The following is a 21975-nucleotide window of genomic DNA, read 5'->3' as shown; positions in this document are numbered from 1 at the left end:
TAGATTTATTTGGGAAGGTTTTTTATTAATTTTAGTGTTTTTTCTTAAAGTTACTCTTCTTTTATAGGACTTATTTGTTTTTTTGTTTGGGAAGATTCGATTTCTTCTTTTTTTTCAAATTAATTATTTTCATTATTTTTAACTTTTTTTAAGAATTTTTCGATGGAAGCTTTAAATAGGAATTCGCAGACTATTCCTTTTTAAATTAAGACTGATTTTTTTACGACTTTTATTATTATTATAAGTATTATTTTTTTAAATCTGTCAACTGTTTTAATGCTTGGTAATTTAAAGATTCTTTCTAAGAGTTTTCTTTTCTAAAATCTATTTGTTATTATTATTTGTATTTGATAAACGGTTTTAGGAGATAATTATGTTTTAGGGGTTAATATATAGGAATTATAGTCGGTGTTTCGAGATGAATTTTTTATGGTTTCTGACTTTTTTAGGTTTAGCCTTGAGTCGTGGAATTCTTTGGTTGATGAAAATGATTGTTTTTCAGATTCTTTTCTAGAGAAGATGTAATTGAGTTTTAACATCTCTTTTTATATATATTGATTTATTAAATTATATATATATTTTGAGTTTTTTATATATATATATATTGATTTATTTATTTTATTTATGGATTTTTTTGTTTTCATATATATATATTTGTATTTCTTTTTTTATTTTTTTTTTTTTTTTTACAAATCATATTAAATTTCAAAATGGATTTTTGTACTTTTTTATTCACAGTTTTGTAAATAATCATTGTATATTTAAAAAGAATTTTCTGATTCTTTTAAATAATCTGTTAAATTAAATTAATATTATCCAAATGTAATTTATTAATCACTTTATATAATATAAATATATAAATCGACCTTTTTTTTTATAATTATTAATTTTAAAATTATTTTTAAAAAAAATAAATTTTATTATATATTGATTTTTATTAATATTTGTTTTTTTTAGAAAAAAAAATTAAATGAATTAATAATCAAATTTTTTACATATTCATTTTCTAGGACATTATATTATTAGTTAATTTTAAATTTTTATTTAAATTAAAATACTTCGTTTATATTAAGTGTATTATTTATTAAATTATAAGGCGCTCTTCTTTTATTTTCGATTACATTATCATCTTTTTTTTTTTTTTTAAGGTAAAAATAAAATGAATTGTTTTGCAATCTTATTTACTTTTTTTAAGAGAAACTTAAAAATAAACGTTATGTGGATTGTAATTTGTTTGGATTTTTTTTAAATTTATTTCAAATTCAAAATATTAGTAATCCATTTTTAATATAAAGTTTTTCTTTTTTTTTTTTTTCTTTTTTATGAATATTGCTTTTTATTTTATTTAATTATTTTCGTTTTTTTTTTTTTTTTTAATAATTTTTTAATTATTTGTTAAAAATAATTATATTTTTCTAAATATAAATAGAACTTTTGACATATCTTGTATTTGACATTTGATTATATAAATTTTGATTTAGGAATATTTTGATTAAATATATTATATTATCATATTTTTTTTATAAATTTAAACTTTTAAATATATAAAGTATATTTTAGTGAAAGAAAAAAATATTAAATATATATTTTTTCTTAAATTTTTATTTTTTTGAAAGAATTTTTAATATTTAATATATCAAGATTTTTATATTTTGTGAAATACTTTATATAATCAAACTATTTTTTATAATAATGCATTATTGACTATAAGTATATCTGTTATAGTATTTTATATAATATAAATATATTAATGTATATATATATATATATATATATACATTTATATAAAATATATAATATTATTTAGTTTACTATTTAAAGTATGTATTATTTAATTAAACTTAAACCTATTTTTTGATTGTATTGGAATTATAAAATTTAAATATAAAAATATATTAAAAAATATGTGTATATATATTTTTTTAATTTAATTCTCAATAAAATAATACTAAAATGAATTATTTAAAATTGAAACTAAATTAAATAAATAAATTTAAAAAATTTACAACTATTAATCTAATAATTTTTATAAAAAAATTATATATTAAAATAAATTATATAAAAACTCATATATAGTATATGTAAAATTATTATATTTTTTAAATTTTATTTTTGTTTTTAACATAATTTATTTAGTGTTTAATAAAATTAAATATATATAAAGTTTAAATATATATATATATATAAAATAAATATATATATATATATAAATATATAAATATATATATATAATTATATATATTTTTTTTTTTTTTTTCATAATGGGTATTCATTCTGTTTATAAAATCCTATTTTTTCATCTATTTACTTCATTAAATTAAGCACTAGTTCATCCATATTAGGTAAGCCAACAACCTGTACTCCAACTGGCATTCCTTTAGTATTTTTCATATTCTAATCTATATCTTTAGATATAGAATCATTAATTCTACTATTTTTATAATGTTATTCATTTTCTAAAACCTTTGTAACAGGTATAATTCCAGCTGGGAAATCTACGAAATTCCAAATATATGTATAAATAGAAGTTAAGAAGTTTTCTGAGTTTTTACCATGTTTTAAAGCTGGTGTACCTAAAGAAGGACAAACTACGGCTTAAATATTATATTTTTTAAATAAAGTGATGAATTATTATTTAATTTTTAATAGTTTATCTACCTATTTTTATTATTCAATAGCACTAATTTATTATATATATTAGAGAACATTACTTACCCTCTTTTCTCCTAAAAGCCTATTAATGCTAATCAATATAGATTTAATTAAATAATTCATTTTCGTAATAGTATCTAATGCTTTATATTCCTGAATAAATTACTCTCCATCTGTCATTTATCTTGCTGTTGAAAAACCATCACTAAACACAATTTTAAAAAATACTTCCTCTATTTCATTCTAAGAAGGAATCTTTATCTCTACTACTTCATGTCCTAATTCTTTTAGTTTATCAATTGTTATTTCTACTGCACGTTAATTAGCTAAAGTAGCATCGAAATGAGATAATGTCTTAAAATAACCGACTTTTAGTTTTTGTTTTGTAGTGTATAATTTCTCATCGAATTCTTTTACGATTAAATACTGATTTCTGTAGTCTAATTCAGCTTCTTCGTGTTGTTTTTTATCACAAAAACACCTAAAAAATAAAGTTAAATCTTCTACTGATTTTCCTATAGGACCACAAGATACCTTTTTTCTATATTTTATTTTATTTTCCCATAAATAATAATTATACTTATAATGATAATAATCCATTAAATACTTCAGTATAATAACAATGTCCATTAGTAATTCCTCTTTAAGCCGTTGGTTTAAATCCATAAACACCACAAAATGCTTATTATATATATATATTTATACGAAACCAATATATATATATATATATATATATAATAAATATTATTTACCTGCTGGAATTCTAATAGAACCTGACAAATCAGAACCGAATCCTAAAGGAGAGCATCTAGAAGAAACTAGAGCACCTTCTCCTCCTGAGGAACCACCTGCGGCTTTAGATTAATCCCATGGATTTAATGTTCTTCCGAAAATATGGTTTATTGATTCTATAGTTAAAGCACATTAAGGGACATTACTTCTCACAAAAGGAATAGCTCCTTATTATTTTAATAAATATATATTAAATCCATCAATTTCAGAAGGTTTAGTATTAATTTTACTAGCTAAACCTATATAAGAGACATAATCTTTTATTTTATTCTATTTTATATATTAAAAACAAAAAAATACCTTTTTATAGAAATATGTCTTTAATTGAAATAGGAATGCCAAATAATATTCCAGTACATTTTTCAGGATTTTTCTTCCTAATTTCATCACATTCTTAAGCTTATTTTATAGCTTCTTTATATGTAAGTTCAGTTATCATGTTTAGTTCTAATCCTATTTTTTAGCATCTTTAGGTGAATATATTTACTAGATCAACACTATAGACTTCTTTTTAATTTAACATTTGTTTTAATTTTTAGACATCACTATTTAAAACTTTTTCTATAGTCTCTTATGATAATTCTGGCCTTAGTTTTATGTTTATTTATAGGTTTTATTATATCTTTTCTTTAGAGTGTTTTAATGAGAGTTCTTTATAGTAAATTACTCTTTTTTTGTTCTTTATTAGTAAAGATATATAAAATAAAAATTATAATGTAAATAGGACAAATATTAAATATATTGTTTGATATAATTATAAATTTATATCAAGAAAAGACATTTTTTATGTTAATATGTATTTTTTTTTATTAAGAATATTAAATTTTTATTAAAATTTAAAAAAAATTAAAAGAAAGATATTTTTAATTTTAAGAAAAATAATTAAAAATATAAAAAAAAAAAAAAAAATATTTATATATAAAAAAATATATATATATATTAATATATAAAGATACATATTATATAAATTATTATATATATAAATATATACATATTTATATTTTTATTTTTATTTATATATATACAAATATATATTTAAATATAATTGCTTTTAAAGATATTTTTTTTTTTATTTAATTCGTATATACATTTTCATATTATTTTTTATTTAATATTAATTTATTTTTACACATTTTTTCATTATTTATTATTTTATTATTTTGTATAAATTTTTATTTTTTTATGATTTATATAAATTTGTTAATTTTTTCATTCGTTATATATCAACAATTACATTATTTTTTAAAAGATTTAGAATTCTCATTTACATATATAATTTCTTAAAAATATTAATTAAAATCATCTTATTCTGTAATATTTTATACATAAGATTATTCTTAAACAGACTAAGAAGCAGTTGAAATTTAAGGAATTCTTTCAAAATTAATATTTTAAGAATGTCTAATAATGTTTTATTTTTATTACTAAATTACATTATAATTTGATAAAGCTTTTTTCAAATTATTATTCTCTTCAAACAATTAATTAATACTTTATTTTAAAAAAATGTTTTCGCTTTAGATTATGTCGTAGTTTTTCCTTTTTTAATTAATTTTTTTTTATTCTAATAACTTTTATTGTAATTCTTATATTTAACGATCTTATATTAACGCTTGTTAATTTTTAAATGAAATACTTTTTTCTAATTCGATAATTTTTTTGTCTTTATCATTTACTTCTGTATTTAATATTAACTATATTATTGATTCAGAATAATTAGACATTTGTTTTTTTTTTATCTGTTAAAAAATATAATTATTATTATTTTTTATATATTAAAATATAAATTAGTTTATAAAAATATTAATTAAAAATTAATTAAATAAATTGTTTGAAACAATACGTTATTTTTTAAAATAATAATATATATATATATATATATATATATAAACATAAAATAAATTTTAATCAATAAAACTAAAGAAAATGTCGAAAAAAAAAAAATGATTTAATAAACTAAAAAAAAAATATTATAAATAAAATAATAAAATGTGATTAGTATTTTAAAATTTTATATCTAATCATTTTTTATTTTATTTTATTTTAAAAAAAAAAATTAATATAAATAAAATGATAATAATATAAAAATATAAGAGATTTTTTTTATTTAGGATTCTTTTTTTAGAATAAATATGTATTTCTATAATAGGATAAATTAAAAAAATAAGTATTAAAGGAAATTAAAAATAAATAAATTATTAAATGACAAATTAAAATATAAAAAAAATAAATAAAAAAAAAGACGCGCTTAAAATTTAAAAATATATTTAATAAAATAAAAAAAAAAAATATTTATAAAATATTTATATATTTATATATTATTTTTTAACTTTATAAAATTAATAAATATTTAACGTTTTATTTTATAAAACAATTAATTAAAATCAATATAAATATAATCTTATAATTAATTTAAATATAATAAAAAAATAATGCTTAAATCTCGATTATTTACTTAATTTATTTAACAATATTATTTCATTTTAAATGCTTAATTATCATATTTTAATTTTTTTTTAATATTTAATCTATTAAATTAATTAGATATTTAAATCTTATTATATTAGTTTTAACATTTTAAAGTAAATATAAATACTTTAAGAATTTATATTATTTCAAACTTTACAATTCATTATTCGTGATATAATAATATTTTGATTTATTAATCTTGATTATATATTAAAAAAATAAAGTTTTTTTATTAAATAAATTTTCTTATTATATATTTATTAGATAACTTAATACAAAAATTTTTATAAAAAACTAGCAAAGCATATTAAAATGATTATATTAATAAAAATGAAAGCGGTGTATATTTTTTTTTAAATTTCTTTTCTTATATAAAAAAAAAGAAATCTAATTTTGTTAAAAAAACAAACTAATTTTTATATATATTTATATATAAAATATTGATAAAAAATAAAATCAATTTAGATATAAAAAATATATAAAAATAAATAAAAAAATAAAATAATATATATAGTATATATTTAAAATATATATATACAAATCATTAATTAAGAAAAAAATAATATTAAGTTTAAAATAAAAATATATATAAATTAATTTATCAGAATTAGTGAATTCAAAATTTTTCTAAAAAAAGATATTTTTATAAGTTTATATTTAATAAAATAATGCCTTTATTATAGTAATAACAATAAAATATTGAAATATATGATATTTAGATTTTTTAATATTATTTATATATTAATATATTATGATAATAAAAATAAAAATTTCATATTTAAAAAAAACCAAAAAATTACATAATAAAATTAATTAAATTATATTAAAAAAAAAATATCTAATTTTATGTAAATATATATCTATAATAAAATATGAAATTTTTATTATATATATTAATTTTTGTTTAAACATTTCATTTTGTATATTAATTTTTATTAATTTATAATATATTTCAAAGGAAAAATACATTAAATCTAATCATAGTATGATTGTCGTAGTTATTTTTTTCAAATGTAATTGGGATGTTAAATCAAAAGCTTTTCGACTTTATACACAAAATTTAGTAAGAATTTGTAAATCCATTAGGTGGTTTATCATTTGTCATAATCTAGTAATTTTTCATTATATATATTTAATAATAATGTGTATTTTGTTCTGTATTTTTTTTAAAAAAAATAATATTTTTATATTGAATTTCATAGAAAAGTTAAATTTTTTAATTTTAAAATAATTAGTTGATTTTTTTTATATTTTTATCATAAAAACAAGGCTTAAAATTTTATCAATAATCTTTTTTTGTTAATTTAAAATTTGTATAGTTTAATAATTAAATAAAATAGATATAGGATATATTTAATTATTTATATAAATATAATTATGTGATTAATATAAATATAATCAAAAGTTTATTCATAATATTAACTACAATATTGTTTAAATTTTATTCATTTTTTAACTTTTATATTAGATTAACAAATAAGACAATATCAAATATAATTAAAGTATATTAAATTTACATAATAAAAAGTAAATTATATTTATTATTTTTTTTATATAATCATATAAAATAACTTTATTTATATATAAATAACTATTTTATATGAATATATATATAATAATAGTTTTTGTTTAAAAAAATTAATAATAAATTTATATATTTATTTTATTAAAAAAAAAAAAATTTTCAAGTTTAAGCTAAAAAACTAATTTTCACTAAAAAAAAAAAAAAAAAAAAAAAAAAAAAATCATAAAAAAAATGTTAAAAAAAAAATGTCCTAAACTTAAAATAATAGGTTCATATATAATCTTAATAGACGTACTTTTAGGAGAAGGCTAATATGGAAAAGTATATCTATCCCACCTTTAGAATGATAAAACTAAGCTTTTTGCCGCAAAAGTAATCCCTTAGCACCTTATAAAACAATCGCTCTCGAATAATAATTAATTAAACGGCGAAATATAAGTACTAAGAATGTTAAAAAGTGAAAGTATAGTATGTTTACATGATATATTTTAATCTGAAAATAACTTATATTTATTTCTAGATTATTGTAAAGGTGGTGATTTATAGAATTATATTAACAAATAACCCGAAAAACGTTTAAATGAAGAAGAAGCAGTTTAATATTTGATATAAATAATAGAAGGTTATAAATATTTATATTAATAGAAAATAATACATAGAGACATAAAACCTGAAAATTTAATGCTTTTTGAAAAAGGGAAAATTAAACTAGCCGATTTCGGTTTTGGAAGAATTATTGAAGGAAATAATATGGATTTCCAATAAAAAATGTCAATTAAATGTACTCCTATATATGCGTCACCTTAACTACTTACTTTTTAAAAATATAGCTCTAAATGTGATGTTTGGAGTACTGGCTGTGTTTTTTTTATATGCTTTTTGGGGAATATCCTTTCTAGGCTTATAGCTAGAAAGAATTAGTGAAAGAAATTTAAAGGAAAACTATAAAAAATAAGAACTTGTTGATTCCTTAAAATGCTATTGTTAGTATAGAATGTTAAAGTTTAATAATAAAAATGCTATAGTTTGAGGAAAAAGATAGGATTTCATGGGAAGAATTGTTTAGACACTCTTTTTTGGTTAAATAGGGCAATGAAAATTATATAGGTAGTATTTAGAATAATAATAATAGTAGGCTTTTTGTTTAGAAAAAAGAATAAAATTTAGATAAAATTTAAAAGGTTGATTGTATATTGAATTTGTTTAAATAAAAAGGAATTTTCGCAAATAAATGTATAAAATATTTTTTTGAGGCGAAAGATTACTTTTTTTTTAGTCGTTTTTTGGTGTATGATATGATTTATTGTCTATGTTTTTTTAATTTTTTATGTTTAGAGATGTTAGTGAAGTTTTTAGAGTAAAAAGTTTAAATAATAGGGATACTTTTGGAGGATATTTAGGTTTATTTTTAAAGTGAAAAATATTAGGTATTTAAAGAATAAGTAGTCCAAGAAAAATAAAATGCTGAGAATGTACTTAATACACTAGTCAATAATATATTCAAAATAGAGTAAAAAGGAATTTGGGTATAAAAATTTAATTTCGAAAGGGATTTATTATTTAAGTTTTTGTAGAAAAAAAATGTAACGATATTTGAGGTTTAAATAAGAGGATTTATTAATTTTAAGAAGATTTATAGTTTTATTGATTTAAAGGAGTTTTAGGAAAATATATAAGGATTAAGGGTTATTAGGGCATTATAGATTTTTTCTAAAATTGATTATTATTTTAATGTGGAAAATTTAGATTTTAAATTTTAGGAATTTATAGAAAATGAGATTATTAATATAAATGAAAAATAATTATATGAAAGAATTATAAAAGAAAATAAATGAAGTATATATAAATAGATACTTTTTTATTTAGTATAAAAAAATATAACAGATATATATTATTTATTTATTTTATAATTATATATATATTTTAATTATATATATAATTAATTAATTTAAATAATTTAAATACTTTTTATATAAATAATATATATATATATTCGCGGAATTTTTATTTTTGGTTTTTTTATAAATAAAAATATATTTATTTCTTAAAAACAATATTTTATTTATGTCATTATATAAAATAATATATATATATATTTATAATTTCAAATTTTAGATATTTTAGATATTTTAATAAATTATAAAACTAAATTGTATATAAAAAATATATTATAATTTATAAAAAGATTATATATATTGCTAAAAAAGCGAAAATATTAAATAATAAAATGAGAAAAAAAAAAAAAATTAATAAAAAAAAAAAAAATAAAGACAAAAATAACTTTATATATTAATAAAATATGAAAAATCAAAATATAAAGTATTTAAAAAATAAGAAAAATCTTAAAGAAAAATAAGATTAAAATAAGTTTCAATAAAACACAAATTTATAAAATAAAGATGAAAATGCAAATAGATACGATTTTATATATTAAAATATATTAGAGAATAGAGAGAAATAATAAAATACGAATTAGTAAATGAATAAAAATGAATAAAACGATAATTAGAACAATTAAAATAAAAGTATAAATTTAAATTTTTAGTAAAGTTATTTTGAATAATGCTGCAATTAACAAAATATTTAAGAAATTTAAAAATCTTAATAAGAAAAAAATAATAATATGAATAAAACTAATAAATATAATAATAATAATAATAATAATAATAATAATAATAATAATAATAATAATAATATTTATAATAATTTTGATAATCATAACATTAATATTAATTAAAATAATTCAATAGATAAGATATAATAGAATTTTTAATATAATTAATATAAAAATATAAAATTGAATGAAATATTCAAATAAAATATGTCTGTGGAATATTAAAATAATTAATAGTTATAAAAAGTAAATAATAATTTTACATCTATTAAATATAATAAAAAAGATAATAACAAAAAAAAACTTCTATTATGTTTTATTAAAATATTTTTTAATATTTATTAATAAAAACAAAATAGAAAATTATGTAAATAAAGAAAATATAAAAGGATTAAGATATATTTCTTTAAATGTAAAAAACATTATATAAGATAAAAAAGAAACAAATTATAAAGAAGTAGCGGACACATTAGTATATTAGTTATCATTTGAAAAAAAAAAAAATAGTAATAATGAGGTAATAATAATATAATTTTATATAAAATAACTAAAAATAAAAAGTATATTAAAAGATATTTTTATTTTTAAAAATAATTATATTATATATATGTTATTTTTTTAAATAATAATTATTAATATCATATATATACATTTTATATATATCTTTTTTATTTTTTAATAAATTTTATCTAAAGTTAAAAGATTTATAAAATATTAAAAGAAGAGTTTATGATGCTCTTAATGTTTTAATTGCATCTTAAGTTATTTCTAAAAAAGGAAAAAATATTGTTTATTTTGATTAATCAAAAATAATTGGTAACATTTTTATTTTTAACTTTCTTTATTAATTTTTAAAATTAGACGGAAATTATTTATAAAGTAATAATTGGAATAATTATAAAAATATTTATAATCTATTGGAAAATAAAAGAGAAATAATAAAATAGAAAAAGCATTTTATAAATTAATATATGTAGAAGTTATCTTTATTAAATTATTTAATATAAAGAAATAAAAAAGAAGAGAATATAAAGAATAATACTGATTAATCATTTAAATTTTATTTTCCTCTTATTATATTAGGCTTATCTGTAAATAATTAAGTAATAATTTTATATAATATATATATATATATATATATATATATATATATATATATATATATATATATATATATATTCTTTAATTAAAAATAGAATATTATATTAAAAAGTAATTAATAAAATACATAATTAAAAATATACTCTAAAAACCATTTATAAACATATGGAGATTTGGACATTCTAAATAAAATTGAATTTAATAAAAATCTAATTTAATATTCTTAAATTTTTAATAAAGAATTTATTTTGTGGTATAATAAAAATTTTAAATAAAATGAAATTATTAAGTTTTATTGATTTATATTTCTTATTTAAAAAATAAAATAAAAAGTACGATTTTTAAATAAATAAATTAAATAAAATATAAAATAATTTTTATTTTATAAAATAAGTAATATTTATATTTTTATCTACTATATAAACAAATAATATATATTTTTTTAAAAATATAAATATGAATGTATTTTCTAAAAAAATATTAAAAATTAATTAATTATATATTAATCTAAACTAATATATATATATATATATATATATTTATATTTATATTTATATATTTATAGGCTTTTAATAAAAAAAAAATCCATTAGAAATATTTACTTCCATATTTTTAAAATGATAATAAAAAAAAAATTATTTCAAAAAAAAAAAAAAAAAAAAATTGTATTTTTTCTTTTTAAAGTCAATAATATCTCAAGGCACATAATGAAAAGAATTCCTTTTATATTAATATATATATATATATATATATATATATATATATATATATATATATATATATATAAATATAAATATTTAATTAATATGTTTTTTACTTATCATATTAATCCCTTTTTATATAATCCCTTTCTATTAAAGATTCGATTCTTCTTTTAATAACTGGAATTTCCGGCTTGAAATTATTAACCAATTTAATAACTTCGGGAATTAACTCATTATGTTTCATAATTTTTCTACTTTTCATAACTCTAACAATACATGCGTCTAAAATATATTCTCTTTCTTTTGAAACTTCTTCTTAGAATTATTATTTTCCCATTTCTTCTTCTTTTTATTTTTTTATTTGTCCTTATTTTCCTCCAGGTATACATCTAATTCTTTTTTGTTTAAAAGCAAAATTCACGTTTATTTCAATTTCGTTATTTTCTTCGAAAACGTCATTTTTTATTCCTTAACAATTTAAAATTTTTAATTTCACAAAAGGAATAATTGCATTTTGTAGTTCCGAATTTTCAATGCCTGATACCTATAAAAGCTTCTAAAAAGTCACAGAATTGCCCTATGCTTATAGTTTTTATAAAGCTATCATTTAATAAGTACTTACAATTAATATATACTTTTCTTTTTAGGTTTTAAATGATATTTCTGCTGTACCTTAGCTAAAAAGCCAATTTATATTTCTTCCTTTATACTTATCCTTATATATTTATTTAAATTTATTAACCATATCTTATAGTTATTCAGGAATTTCACAATTATCTTGAATTTTTTATAGAGGCCAACTTCCTGTAGTGAGTACATTCGCAAATAATTCTACTTAATATTAAGAAAGTTGCTTCTTTATTTCTTGATGAAACTCCTCACTATTATTGATATCTTTTAACATTGTTTCGATCTTATTTACACCAGCTTAGCCTGCTTCAGTCTTTTTTTAAGTGAAAAAAAAAAAAATATATATATAAATATATATATATATATATATATATATATATATATATGTATATATATTTATATATATATATATTTATATATTTATTTATATGTATATATGTATTTATATGTTTACTTTAAATTTAGAAATCAATTGCTTTTCGGCTTCTTTATTCCTAGAAGTTGAATTTAAAAGTCTATTAGAGAAAAATTTTTAATAATGTTTAAAAAAAGTATCTCTGGAGTAAAAATATACGAATATTTTAGCAATTTAGGATAGCTTTTCTTCTATTTCTTAATCATTTTATAAGTTTTCGGTTTTTAAAATAACGTCTGCGTGTGTGGCTAAAAAGAAAGTGCTTTTGTCACATTTATTAAGGAAATATTAAAATGCTGAATCTCTAGCTTTTTATAGTAATATGTTATTACTAAATATATCCTAAATTAAATGATCGCATTCTTTTTTTAATTAGAATACTTTTTCTATATATTCTATAGCTATGTCCTCTAAATTATATATATATATAAATGTTTATATATATATATTGCTATAAAATAAACTTTGCGTTTAATTTTCGTTTTTTCTTTATTCAGTTAAATCATTATAGGATTGTCCATGAAATTGTATATATATAGTTATTTTTTTGGCTATATGCTCTAGTGTCTCTTTTACTCTTTAAAAGAGTTTATATAGGTTTTACATTTCTTGTTCTTTTTTTTCTTTGAACATGACTGCTAGTCCAGTTTATTCATTATTTACAAGTTATTCGCTTTGTTGTTAAATTACTATTTATTCAATTCTGTTTATGATTATTCTAGAAGAATTATGGTAATATTAAGAGGCTATATCTTCTTCTTTTTAAAAAGAGTTCAAAGCTTCTTAGACATATTCAGGGGTACTTAAAACAGCCCATTCATTGATTTTTTTTTAATAATAAATTTCCATCTATAATAATAAAAATGATAATATATATATATAAAATATAAATAAACAAATAATTATATATTCAAATAAATATATATATATATTTTTCTTTTATATATATTACTTCATCTGCAAACGGATTTTAGAAATTTTCTTCATAGTATTTTTTACTATCATCTATTTCAAAAACATAATCGTAAGTATTTGCTATTCTAGTTAATTTAGCTGTTTTTTTAAAACCTACTTCATTATATATTTTGATGAGTTTTTTTACTTTTTCCCTTGGAATGGTCTAGTCTTCTCTTAAAAAAATTTGAAAATGTACTATAGTCTTAAATAGTTTTTTATTTATTATATTAAAATAATCTTCTCTGTAATTTTTAAACCCTTCCGAATGTAAGTTCGTATTTTTATTTTTCAAATAAAAATTATCTAAATAATAAAATAGCTTATGCAACCAATGCAAATAAATCTAAAAGTTTTTATATTAGTAATGAACTGTGTCAACATATACTTCTTGATCATTTATTGATTAACATTCAATTAGATTTGTATTTAAATAATTCTTAATTAATTATATGTAATAATTAAATAATAGTTCCTCATTATTCTATATTTGACTTTAGTTTATGTTTGAAGGATCTTAACTACAGTCACATGCTTATAATACAGCACTTTTTTATTTTATATATATATATATATATTTATAGATTTTATATATATTTTTTATTAACTTATAACATGGCATAAATTCTGCATTTGAAATTACTACTGTTTAATCGTTTTTTAATAATTTTAAAACTTTTTGGTTTATATTTTGGATTTGAGATACTGCTTCTTCATATAGATTTACGTTTTTTTTAAATGTATCGTTCATTTTTTATATTTTTTTTATTTTTCTATATATAATTATTATTGATTTTCTATTTTATTTTTTTATTTATTAAAATTTTATTGAAAAAAAATATATACAATGAAAGATATAAGAATAGATTTTTTTATATATATTAATTTGAATATTATTTTGCCATAATTATGAATAGTATTAATTTGTTTTATATATAATTATATACTCAGTATTTATAATAATTAATTAAAAAAGTATTAATAATAATATATAAAAAAGGATATTTATTTAAAAATATATGAATATTTTATTTATAAATAAATAAAATATATTTTTTATAATATATTCTATTTTTTTTATAATTTGTTTAAAAAATTATATAGAATTTTCATTAAATTATACATATATATATATTTATATATATATATTTATAAATATATATATTTTTATTTATATATTTTACTATATATATATATAATTATTTTTTTTATTTTATTGTATTTTTTAAAAAAAAGACTTATTCAATTATTTAAAATAGAATATTTTTGGTTTATAAATGTAATTAGAAAAAATATAATAATTTATATGGAAAACCGAAATTCCTATATAATTAGAATATAAAGATAACAAAAACATACTTCCATTATATATATTTATAAAGCGAATCGAATACCTAATTATGTACTTTTAAAAAATAAATGATTATTTCATATAATACATATAAGATTAATTAAATATTAATTAAAAGAACATAATATTATAAATAAATGGAAAAATTATATAATGGAATATTCCATTTGGAGTAATTTTAGATTAAAATTAAATAAAAAAATTCCCAATATAAATATAAGTTATTTATGGTAATAAAGAAGATGAAAATGGTTTTTTAAATATTAATAATGATATCCAATCTATCTTCGAATAAAACTATAAATAAAATTTAAAAGAGGCGAGCTGCATAAGGTTTAAAAGGGTAGGAGCAAATAATATTTTATGTGAATAATCTCCTTAAGAATGGAAAAAAATGTGGTAGAGTTTTTTTAAAATAGAAGATTAAAAAATAGAAGATTTCTTATGTAATTATAAAAAATTAATGTAGGATGGAAATAGAATTGAATAATTTGAAGTTTAATAATTACCTGTAAGGATATATATAGGGAATAATGAAGGAAGAATATAATTAAAAGTTTCGATTTTAAATAATGAATATTGTTTAGGAAATTTTTTATGTGATTTTTTTTAAGATATTTTATATTAAGATTAAAACGGAAAATTTATTATTAAAAATGAAAAATATGAAAACTTAAAAGTCTATTGTCATGGAATTGAATGTAATTTTAAGATTCCACTTAAGTTTTTTTATTTCAATTTTAATTATTATGATGGGTTTACTTATTTTGTTTTTATTTACTGAATTTTATTTATATATATATATATATATATATATATATTAAATGTATCTAAATATAAAGATTTAAATTCAAAAAATATACAAAGAAATAAATATATGAAAATAAATTTGTATATAAAAATGTATATATATATGTATATATATATATATTTATATATAAATTTTATATATATATTATTTATAACATTTTTTTTTTTTATATAAAAATAAATAAAAATACATTTATTTTATTTTTTTATTATTTTATATTATTTATCTATAAGATAAATTATATATAAAAACTTAATTTTAAATACTCATTATTTTATATATATATAATAAATAATATATTATATACATTTTTTTTTTATTAATAATTTTATGTTTTATTCATTCAATTTATATCTAATATTTTTCTTATTTACAACCATATACTTATACTATTTAACATATACATTTATAACAAACACTTTGTATGTAACTTTTTATACATAATAAACTCTTTTTTATTCATTAATTAATATTTTTTTTTTTTTTTAATAAATAATTATATACCAATTATTAATTATTTAAACATGTTTAGTATGCTATTTATATTGGATTATAACATTACTAATTCCAATAATCATTGCAATATACAGTTTAACATTTACATTTTAGATTTTGGAAAGAAATTAGTAATATAAAAGATAATAGTATTAATTTTATCATTTTTTGTTATTTTTAATATATATAATCAATATTTAAATTATTTTAATTAAATAATTTAGTAAAAAATTTTTTTTGTGAATATAATAAATATATAATGATTTTATATTATGTTTAAAAAATAAAATATTTTAATGTTATTATTTTGTTATATATAGACATAATTTTTATTCCTTTTTTATCACTAAAAATAAAAAAATATATGAAATAGTAAGAATATAATAATATATTTAATTAAATTAGATTATTATTTACAAATAAAAAATAATAATATAAAATTCTAAAAATATATATATATATTTTATATTAAATAATTCAAAAATATATATTTAAACTTAAAGATTTGTTAATATAATTAAAAATAATACAAATATATAAAAATATATAAAAGGTGTAATCTAAAAATCAGTTTTTTTCGTAAAAAAATAAAAAAGTTCGTATTATTTATTAAATACCTTATTCTATATAATCGAATATTTTAAATTAAAATTCTATAATATTTGTTTTTAAAAACATAAACAAAGATAAATATTACTTTTATTGATAATAAAAATTGTATTTATTATAAAATCTTATATTAAATAAAAAATCTAAAAAATAATAATATTAATTAGTGTTTTTTAAAAAAAAAGATTATGATTTTTATTTAAAGAATAATAAAAAAAAAAATTTTTTTTTTGTTTATTAACAATAAAAATTAAGTAATTAATATAAATAAAAATATCTGTTTTAATAATAATGTATATAAAAATATATAAATTTCTCATTTTTTTGTTAATTTAACTAATTTTATTTATATTCTTATATAAAATACATATATATAGAGCTTTTATATATATTTAAATTATTTCCATATTTTTATAAAAAAAAAAATATTTAACCTGTTTATAAATTTCTGTTTATAAAAAAAAAAATAATAATAATATTAATTATTATTATTTTATTTATATATTAAAAAAATAAAAGTAGTTTATAATAAGTTGATAATATATAAAAAATCTAAAATAAAAACAAAACAAAAAAACAACAAAAATGTTATAAGCTTTATGGGATAGTCTTGGAGCTCCTTTAGATTTAGTCGAAAAAGGAAAATATAAACCTGAATAAGGTTTATAATGGAAATGGGGTGAAATAAAAAATGATTATAGGTTTTCAGGGGATGAGTCTTTTTGGGCAAAGACTCGAGAAAAAGATTTAAACGAAATATTTAATTAAGTGTGTTTATTTTTTAAATTAAATAAATGCTTAATATTTTTTATTTTATTTTGTTAATAAAAAAAAAAAGGGTATATTAAATGATCATATATGTATCCGTGATGAAAATTATAGATGTAAAATTTGCGGAAAAATATTAAAATGGGTAGTATATGGAAACGTCAAAATATTTTAGCCTTATAACATATTTTATTATGATTATTAATATATATTAGATTAAGAAAAAAAAGGAAAAAATTATATTATTTGTAAGAATTTTACAGATATAAAAAATTTATTGAAATTAAGAGAATTTATTCTTTTTTTTATTATATAGACCTTTAGGCTTAGGTTATTTAGATTTTTTATAATAAAAAAAAAACAAGTTTCCATATAAATTGAAAATTTAAAAGTAATACTAAATTAATATATTAATATATTAATATATTAATATATTAATATATTAATATATTAATATATATAATATATATATATATATATATATATATATATATATATATATATATATTTATTTTCGATAAGTTTGAAGGAGATAAATAAAATAAGTAATTAGAATTATATGCCGATTATGAAACTGCTAATATGAGCTAATTTATATACTTTTAAGAACTAGAATACATTAAAATTATTTTGAAATCAGATACTAATTCTTTAGGTAAAAGAATTAACTATTATTTTATATATAAAATAGGTTTTACATAATGGTTTAATTTTGGAGTGAAATTTTGGGGTTAAGAAGGTTAAAACATAAGATTTGAAATATTAAATTGTCGAAATAAATCTAATTTTTTTAACGAAGGAATGAAATTTTATATAGGAAACATTGATTATGACTATGAAACTGTTATAAAATGGACTAAATTTCCTTAAAAAATCGAATATAAGAAATCCATATATAAACGAAAAAAGCCTGAAGAAGAAACAGAAGAAAATACTGATAAAACATACTTTTATACACTATAATTTAACTATAAATTCACATAATAGGGGGAAAGAGTACTTTTTTCATATGCAAAGCCTTATTCTTTTACCAATTTAGTATCTTTTTTGGAAAAAACAGAAGAGAATTTAAAAAAAAGGGAAGGTTTTTAATATGAATTTGATACAAAAACTCGAGAAATTAGTATTTTTTCTGAAAATATTTTATATAAAAAATAACTAATTGGCGGATCAAGATTGGGTTTATCAATTTTTGTATTGGAAATTACTTCTGGGACATAAAAAGGGAAAATTCCTCTAGAAAAAAGGAAAATAGTCTTTATTTTGGGAAGATAGCACCCCTCAGAAAGCCCCAGTTCGATGATTCTGGATGGCTTGATTTCCTTCTTGGTTTCAGATGATTTAATTGCGCAAAAATTAAGGGAGTTCTTCGTTTTTAAGGTCGTTCCAATGGTTAATCCGGATGGAGTTTGCGTTGGAAATAGCAGGACTAATATTTCTGGGGCTGATTTGAATAATGAATGGTAAGAACCGTTGGAAAAATAACACCCTGAGGTGTTTTATTTGAAGAATTATATAAAAAAATATTTAGAGAAGAAAGATTTATTCCTTTTTGTTGATTTTCATGCTTGTATTAATGAAAAAAATGCGTTTATGTATGGATGTGAAGAGTTTGGAGGGTTAAATTCAAGTTTAAAGTGGTTTTGTAATAGGGTTTTGTTAAAAATAATGCATGAAAGTATGAAATATTTCAATTATGAATAATGTAAAATGTCTTTAAAAAAGAAAAATATGAATTAGGCTAGATGGGTGTTTTATTAGGAGTTTAAAGCGAGTTTTTCGTATAGTTTTGATGTTTCTTTTTTCGGTTTTTTTATAAACTCGTTTTTTTCAATATAGAATGATAAATATTAAGAAAAGTAGAAGCTAATATAGGAATTAGAAATGGGAAAAATCGATTATGATTAGTTTATGGAAATCAAAGATTAGGTATTTGAAAAAATATAGAATAATGGAAAAAAAAACAAAGAAATTGTTGAATTTTCAGAAGATTTATATCAATAAATTGGAGTCGATTTTTGTCATAATTTATTAAAATTCTCACTTTTTTATTGTCAAATGTATGATGAGTCATTAAGAAATAATGGATAATTATCTCTTATTTAAGAAATAAATGATAATAATACCGAAAACAGCAAAAATAATAATAAAAATCTTAATAATAGTATTAAAACATAAAATACTGCTTTTAGATAAAACAGTATAATTAGAAAAGATTCCAATATTAGTACAAATAGTAGAAAAGTATCAGATTCTATAGTAGTGATAAAAGAAAAAAGTAATAATAACGATAAAAACACCAAAAGTAATAATAATAACGATAAAAACACCAAAAGTAATAATAATAACGATAAAAACACCAAAAGTAATAATAATAACGATAAAAATACCAAAAGTAATAATAATAACGATAAAAACACCAAAAGTAATAATAATAATGATAAAAACACCAAAAGTAATAATAATAATGATGATAAAAACACCGAAAGTAATAATAATGATAAAAACACTAAAAGTAATAATAATAATGATAAAAACACAATATTTTTTTAGAGATTAAAAAAAAAATTAAATAAAAGTAATTATACTAGTCCAAATTCTAGTTTGTAAGTTTCAGTCGAATATAATTGCTAAAATTCGCCCATTTTGGGTAATTAAAAAGCCGATTAAAGTATTTTCCTTTAAGAATTTTTAAATAATAATAACTAAGAGGAATATACTGAAAAAAAGAAAAAATACTCGGATAGTATATAAGCTAATATATAAAATGAGACTTAGAAAAATACCAAATTTTTTTAAGAAAATAATAGTCCTAGTAAAAAAAAGAAAGGGAATAAAAAAAAACTGTTTTTTAAGAAAAAAAAAATAGATGTTTTTATATAAAATATACTATAATAAAATATAGAAATTAAAAGTTTGTTCCCTAATATGAGATCTTTTTTATGGCGAGATTATTTTTCTTAAGAAGAGTTTGATAAAAGCTTTAATTATGAATCTATATAGAAAAAAATACTACACATAGTGAATAATAATCTAGATACAGAATAAGATTACGATACGGATTCATGTTTATTTTTTATAAAAATAAAAATAAAAATAAAAAATAAAAAAATATTAAAATAAAAATAAATAAGAATATAGATATATATATATATTATATATATATATATATATTTTAAATATTTATATATTTATGTATTATAGAACCTGAGGATGACCTTTTAGAAGGCAAAATATATTTACTAGATAATGATTATTATTATTCAGGAGAAGATATGGATGAAAGGAAATCGAAAATTTAAGATATATATATTAAATTTGGGGAATAATACAAGGGTTTATTAAAAAATATTAAAATGGAAAATCTAGAGCTTTTGTTAAATGGGTAAATTGAGATTGATGAAAATGGAAATATTAAGTAAAAGAAAAAAATTGAAGATTAGATTTTACCAAAATATAAAAATTATTTATAGAAAAAAGATAAAAATAAGAATTCTTTTTAAAATGAAGAATATGAAGATAATGTGAAAAGAAAAGGTTCAAAAGATTATTTTTCATCGAAATTTTAAACAAATGAAAAGGACATTAATTTAAATGAAAATCCTATGTTTTTATAAAATAATCTTTAATAAAATTTTAATAATTTATATAAAAGTAATAATAATAATAATAATAATAATAATAATAATAATAATAATAATAATAATAATAAAAATGATTTTAATTTACTTTTTAATAGAAATTTTAAACCAAAGTTTGATATAATTAAATTAAAAAATCCTTTTTTGCCATCTCCTTAAAAATTATTATAAATTTATCAATTTAAAAACCTCAAAAATATTTATAAAATAAAAATAATATAACATCTTCTTATTAAATGATTCATACATATGACTCAAACTTTTTTAAACCGACAAATGAAAACCCATTAATGTTATCTACGAGTAGATTTTTTAGCAATAAATAAAATTAATAATAAGATCAATCTTAGAGTTCTTTTAGAATTTCAAATACTTTAAGGTCCCGCGTTATATTTAATTAAAAAAAAGAAAAAATTAAAGATAGTAGTGATATTAAATAAAATA

The 21975-nt window shown here is 16.2% G+C and overlaps 3 protein-coding genes across 3 annotated transcripts, besides 48 other annotated features; 1 reads left to right on the top strand and 2 right to left on the bottom strand. All coding sequences in view use genetic code 6, as the record gives it.

The window, feature by feature from the left end:
* Positions 1–546: 546 nt before the first annotated feature.
* Positions 547–606: a microsatellite.
* Positions 547–618: a microsatellite.
* Positions 587–686: a microsatellite.
* A 1044-nt stretch (positions 687–1730) lies between these two features.
* Positions 1731–1800: a microsatellite.
* A 229-nt stretch (positions 1801–2029) lies between these two features.
* Positions 2030–2061: a microsatellite.
* Positions 2062–2141: 80 nt separating this feature from the next.
* Positions 2142–2229: a microsatellite.
* Positions 2170–2242: a microsatellite.
* Positions 2243–2256: 14 nt separating this feature from the next.
* On the bottom strand, positions 2257–4053 carry IMG5_047440 (hypothetical protein; the record flags this gene model as incomplete). The annotated part of the gene is made up of 4 exons (XM_004037573.1): positions 3745–4053; positions 3405–3701; positions 3233–3333; positions 2257–3186 (listed from the first exon to the last, which is right to left on the bottom strand). The coding sequence occupies exons 1-4, from the start codon at positions 3965–3967 to the stop codon at positions 2257–2259; spliced, it is 1551 nt and encodes a 516-aa protein (XP_004037621.1). The 5' UTR covers positions 3968–4053.
* Positions 3365–3389: a microsatellite.
* Positions 4054–4247: 194 nt separating the features above from the next.
* Positions 4248–4285: a microsatellite.
* Positions 4286–4345: 60 nt separating this feature from the next.
* Positions 4346–4384: a microsatellite.
* Positions 4347–4383: a microsatellite.
* Positions 4371–4479: a microsatellite.
* A 96-nt stretch (positions 4480–4575) lies between these two features.
* Positions 4576–4658: a microsatellite.
* Positions 4588–4654: a microsatellite.
* Positions 4659–5306: 648 nt separating the features above from the next.
* Positions 5307–5333: a microsatellite.
* A 48-nt stretch (positions 5334–5381) lies between these two features.
* Positions 5382–5434: a microsatellite.
* Positions 5435–5693: 259 nt separating this feature from the next.
* Positions 5694–5746: a microsatellite.
* A 383-nt stretch (positions 5747–6129) lies between these two features.
* Positions 6130–6165: a microsatellite.
* A 213-nt stretch (positions 6166–6378) lies between these two features.
* Positions 6379–6424: a microsatellite.
* Positions 6425–7473: 1049 nt separating this feature from the next.
* Positions 7474–7515: a microsatellite.
* Positions 7474–7520: a microsatellite.
* Positions 7521–7628: 108 nt separating this feature from the next.
* Positions 7629–7658: a microsatellite.
* A 1665-nt stretch (positions 7659–9323) lies between these two features.
* Positions 9324–9376: a microsatellite.
* A 676-nt stretch (positions 9377–10052) lies between these two features.
* Positions 10053–10145: a microsatellite.
* Positions 10090–10154: a microsatellite.
* Positions 10155–11165: 1011 nt separating this feature from the next.
* Positions 11166–11231: a microsatellite.
* A 437-nt stretch (positions 11232–11668) lies between these two features.
* Positions 11669–11717: a microsatellite.
* A 109-nt stretch (positions 11718–11826) lies between these two features.
* IMG5_047430 (hypothetical protein) lies at positions 11827–14607 on the bottom strand (the record flags this gene model as incomplete). Its single annotated transcript, XM_004037572.1, has 6 exons — positions 11827–11873; positions 11971–12800; positions 12942–13312; positions 13367–13751; positions 13855–14404; positions 14465–14607. 6 exons carry the CDS (start codon positions 14605–14607, stop codon positions 11849–11851), a joined length of 2304 nt encoding a protein of 767 aa, XP_004037620.1. The 3' UTR covers positions 11827–11848.
* Positions 11885–11950: a microsatellite.
* Positions 12826–12935: a microsatellite.
* Positions 13798–13828: a microsatellite.
* A 250-nt stretch (positions 14608–14857) lies between the features above and the next one.
* Positions 14858–14923: a microsatellite.
* A 51-nt stretch (positions 14924–14974) lies between these two features.
* Positions 14975–15054: a microsatellite.
* Positions 14980–15051: a microsatellite.
* A 945-nt stretch (positions 15055–15999) lies between the features above and the next one.
* Positions 16000–16028: a microsatellite.
* A 62-nt stretch (positions 16029–16090) lies between these two features.
* Positions 16091–16134: a microsatellite.
* Positions 16098–16146: a microsatellite.
* Positions 16112–16163: a microsatellite.
* Positions 16124–16182: a microsatellite.
* Positions 16183–17031: 849 nt separating this feature from the next.
* Positions 17032–17065: a microsatellite.
* Positions 17066–18291: 1226 nt separating this feature from the next.
* Positions 18292–18399: a microsatellite.
* Positions 18296–18398: a microsatellite.
* A 292-nt stretch (positions 18400–18691) lies between the features above and the next one.
* Positions 18692–21771, top strand: IMG5_047420 (zinc carboxypeptidase family protein, putative; the record flags this gene model as incomplete). Its single annotated transcript, XM_004037571.1, has 3 exons — positions 18692–19749; positions 19969–20492; positions 21371–21771. The coding sequence occupies 3 exons, from the start codon at positions 18692–18694 to the stop codon at positions 21769–21771; spliced, it is 1983 nt and encodes a 660-aa protein (XP_004037619.1).
* Positions 20170–20430: a microsatellite.
* Positions 20969–21020: a microsatellite.
* Positions 21026–21064: a microsatellite.
* Positions 21026–21081: a microsatellite.
* Positions 21027–21085: a microsatellite.
* Positions 21032–21083: a microsatellite.
* Positions 21546–21602: a microsatellite.
* Positions 21772–21975: the final 204 nt, after the last annotated feature.

Source organism: Ichthyophthirius multifiliis, assembly GCF_000220395.1.
Source record: "Ichthyophthirius multifiliis unplaced genomic scaffold scaff_1120509250099, whole genome shotgun sequence".
NCBI classification, from domain to species: Eukaryota; Ciliophora; class Oligohymenophorea; order Hymenostomatida; genus Ichthyophthirius; species Ichthyophthirius multifiliis.
This window is presented reverse-complemented; position numbering and strand designations above follow the sequence as displayed.